This window comes from Hippocampus comes, unplaced genomic scaffold (assembly GCF_001891065.2).
Source record: "Hippocampus comes isolate QL1 unplaced genomic scaffold, H_comes_QL1_v1.1 scaffold522, whole genome shotgun sequence".
Taxonomy (NCBI): Eukaryota; Metazoa; Chordata; class Actinopteri; order Syngnathiformes; family Syngnathidae; genus Hippocampus; species Hippocampus comes.
The window spans coordinates 175,182-179,092 of NW_017805388.1; the positions used below are offsets into that span (position 1 = coordinate 175,182).

A 3,911-nucleotide genomic window follows, 5' to 3' on the forward strand; every position below is an offset into this window, starting at 1 on the left:
GGAGTGGGGGTGGGGGTGAGCTAAAGCTAGCTGGCTAGCCCAAGCCAATCATCCCGGAGACTTTTTGACGTTGTCACCCGGCAAACCCCAACCCGAATGTTTCGTCTGTCATGAGTCCGACCGGGTGCTCCCATGTGAACGGTTATAAGGTGGACAATTGGAAGCAAAACCTCCGCGTCATATACCAATGCTTTGTTTGGAGTAGCACTGCCGAAACCAGGAGACGTAAGGTAAACAACAACACCAACAACAAGTGAAATGACGTTTGCCTGCGCTGCCCTCGTCTGCAATTTACTGTGAAGTTAACGTGACACAAAGTGGCGCTGGTGGTTGGTGAGGGGGGCACTGTGCACGAGTGCAAAATGATGCATCGCCACACCAATCAGCGGACGTGCTCCAACAAAAACACAACGTCGCCAGTAGTGGTCGAGTTAGCCAGCTCGCCGGTCAGCAACGGCGATGCTCCCTTTGCGGCTAAAACGCGGCACTTTTCATTCAGGCGACCATCGCCGTTGAGGTCAGTCAGCCGAAAAGGCTGCGAACTCAGGGATCACTAGACGGATTTGGGGCGGGCGGTGCCGGGAGGGGGGGGGGGCATGACCACATCAAATGGAGCCCATTGTGTTTGTTGCTCGCGCATGCAAATCAGACAGTGCCGCAACGCTCACGACATGTGCCCCAGCTGGCCGCTCGCTTTGCCTCAATGTCGCCAATTGGCTAGTCCCTGCCGCTGTCTCGTGTCGGTTGATCTGCCTCGGGTTGTGCTGTGCAGCCAGCCTTGTGAGTGTCACACATTTGTATTTTGTTGTGATAAAATAGGTGCTTCAGGGTGATGCGGGACGGACAGAGATGGTGAGTTGAGTGGATGCGTCTCCTCCTCCGACGCATCTTTCTGCTCTGACTCTCCTCCTCCTCTTTCCTCCTCCGACGCATCTTTTTGCTCTTACTCTCCTCTCCTTCGTTTGTGGTAGTTGAACTGATCAGGAGCTGGCTTGCTTACTCTCTCATTCCTACACCTGTGCCTGTGGCTCATTTCCATGACCAGTAATCTTCACGAATCTCTTATTTTTTGACAAAACATATATCTACTACTAAAAAAGACACTGGACACGGGCTGCAAGGCTAGTTCAAAAAGGTGAAGGTGGACAGAGTGCGAAACGAGGCTGGACTGTCAAACATTTCTCGATTATTCAAAGATACAAAAGAATGACACACTTGACTGTCGTGAATCGAGGTCATTCCGTTCGGAACCAGTTTCTTCCACTTTGTGTCGTATGGCCGATGGATGAAGACATCACACCAATGATCCTCAAGTCACGCTTTGAAAAATGCTCACCTGACTCCAGTTTGTTCTTTTTGGGGGGTTCTGAATGTGGCGATTCGGCCGCTGTTAAGTGCAGAGCCGGACCTATTCTGTGGGATAGAGGGCTGTCGGCCACCCCAAAAACTTGGAAAACTCCCAAACGATTTGCCTGAACACATTTAGCTGAAAGCTGACGAACGACACAAACAATCTCGGTTTGCCTTCTTGACTGACTTGAGCGTGTTTCCAGAAGTTGACGAATTTGAAAGCGGGCCTTTCGCCCTTGCGTTTTTCTGTCGGCGGCCCTCAAACGAAGCCGCCCGTCTCTTTGCTCTGTCTCCTTTCCCCAGGCCAAGTCCTGCATCTGTCACATGTGTGGCGCCCACCTGAACCGACTTCACTCTTGTCTCTACTGCGTTTTTTTCGGTTGCTTCGCCAAGAAACACATCCACGAGCACGCCAAAAACAAGAGGCACAATCTGGGTAAGGACTGGGAGCGGCTTGATCTCACGCTTGCTCGTCTTGCCGTCGTGATTCAGCGTAAGCGGGATGGTCACACGCGGGACCCCTGACCGAACGGGGAAAGGATTGGCAAGTCAACAGCCGCAATTGGTAAAGCCCGAGCCGTTTGAAAAATATCTGCTCGCCGAAGCGATTTCACGTCACAATCACGGACTCTGGGATTTTGCCCATCTCGCTGTTGACCGCTCACATTGCGTCGGGCGAGACCAGGTTCAACACAAAGACTTGATCCTGATCGGGGGGCGATTCCGTGCGCGAGGAACACGAGCCGCTCTCCGACTGCCACCTGCCCGCCGTTTAAATCGGAGCGAGCCGAGCCATTTTCGCTTTTGCAAACAACGACTTCATTTTGACGGCGGCGCATCATTAAATATTGAAAATGCAATTAGATCCGTGAGTCGGTGCCGTTTGCCCGCATTGCGCGCTCCACCGCAACGGCCGTGCAACGCAACATCAAGCGAGCAAGCGCCGGCTGCGTTTCCCGGCGTGGGCAGCGCCCAAAATGTACCGATCCCTCTGTCGACTAAAAATAGGTTGTCGCAGCAACGGAGCCCGAGGTGTCGTTTGAGAACGGAGGAGGCTGACCGGTCGCGGCTGCAAACGCGGGGTAGCGACGGGGGGGGCGCCGATTCCATTCCGTCCTCTCGCCGCCGATTGTCGCGCCCGAGCACGAGATGGGCAAAGAGCCGACCGAGTGGGAATATTAGGCTGAGAGTGGTCTCGAGTGCTCTAAGGCCTCTTGTCTGTTACCGTGTTGTAATTATGGCACCCCTCCCTCCCGTCCCCCTGCCCCTCCTGCTTCCAGCTGTAGACTTATTATACGGCGGAATCTATTGTTTTGTGTGTCAAGACTACATCTACGACAAAGAGATGGAGCAGATTGCCAAAGAGGAACAGAGGAAAGCCTGGAAATTACAAGGTAGAAAGCCCTGCCGGTTTCTCTCTTGCACGAGCTCTGGCCCCTTCCAAAAATCATACTGGGGAAAGACAAAAAAGAAAAAGGAAATGTCATCCAACATGGCCAGGCCATGAAAAGGACAAAAAGTGGCATTATTGCTCATTCTTTTCCGAAAATAGGAAGGAACATCCACATTTCCACTCAAATAAATTTATTTATTTATTTATTTATTCATTCATTCATTCATGCTTTTCCAGATAGACACATTTTTTTTGGGGGGGGGGTCATATTTCAAATTTTTCTTACTTGCCATCAATGAATGATTTTTTCCTCCAACAATTGTTGCTCTATTTTAACAATTCATTCTTGTTCTAAAATTCCAGCATCCTTGTCATAAAGTTTGTCAAATTTTCTTCAGGGATCTTTGATAGCATTTTTTTGAGAGCGAGTACCCGTCTACTGTGGGGAGAAAAGAAAAAAGTGAGCGCAGATCATTTTCAAGCACTACTTCCCCAAAAGCATTTTTTCCTTAGACTTGCATGAAATCTTGTTTCCATTTAAGCATAAAATAAAATACCGACACAATAAAATGATTAAAAAAAAAAACAAACGACAACAACAACAACAACTCAATCAATAATCTGAAACAAATAATCCAGCGGTCAGAAAAAGTGGCCATTTGCCAAACATGCCCACCTTTTGGTCTTCCAAAAAACGGCCACAGGAGCGTGAGTAGGGATTCCTGGAAATCAAGATCACGACTTGCCTCTTCCTAATTCGACCTTTTTTCTTGTCCAGCGATGCACATTGAAATGAGCCCTGATTCTGTGAAAATTCCACTTGACTCTCCTCAAACTAGATAGCTATTAAGTAAGCAAAAAATAAAATCCCGACACAATAAAATGATTAAAAAAAAAAACAAACGACAACAACAACAACAACTCAATCAATAATCTGAAACAAATAATCCAGCGGTCAGAAAAAGTGGCCATTTGCCAAACATGCCTACCTTTTGGTAGGAGCGCGAGTCGGGATTCCTGGAAATCAAGATCGCGACTTGCCTCTTCCTAATTCGACCTTTTTTTTTGTCCAGCGATGCACAATGAAATGAGCCCTGATTCTGTGAAAATGCCACTTGGCTCTCCTCAAACTAGATAGCTATTAAGACCCTTGCGGAATTCATTTGGA

The 3,911-nt window shown here is 48.7% G+C and overlaps 1 protein-coding gene across 2 annotated transcripts in view; it reads left to right on the plus strand.

Moving 5' to 3' along the window:
- The first annotated feature begins 6 nt into the window (after nt 1-6).
- Nucleotides 7-3,911, plus strand: part of LOC109517742 (ubiquitin carboxyl-terminal hydrolase 22-like) — a 10,977-nt gene continuing 7,072 nt past the window's right edge. The window contains exons 1-4 of one of the 2 annotated variants that reach the window (XM_019873079.1): nt 7-230; nt 820-852; nt 1,654-1,786; nt 2,631-2,744. In XM_019873079.1, the coding sequence (XP_019728638.1) occupies nt 111-230; nt 820-852; nt 1,654-1,786; nt 2,631-2,744 (400 nt within the window). In that variant the 5' untranslated portion in view covers nt 7-110. The remainder of the gene's footprint in view (nt 231-819; nt 853-1,653; nt 1,787-2,630; nt 2,745-3,911) is intronic. The other variant, XM_019873080.1, reaches the window with a different exon arrangement.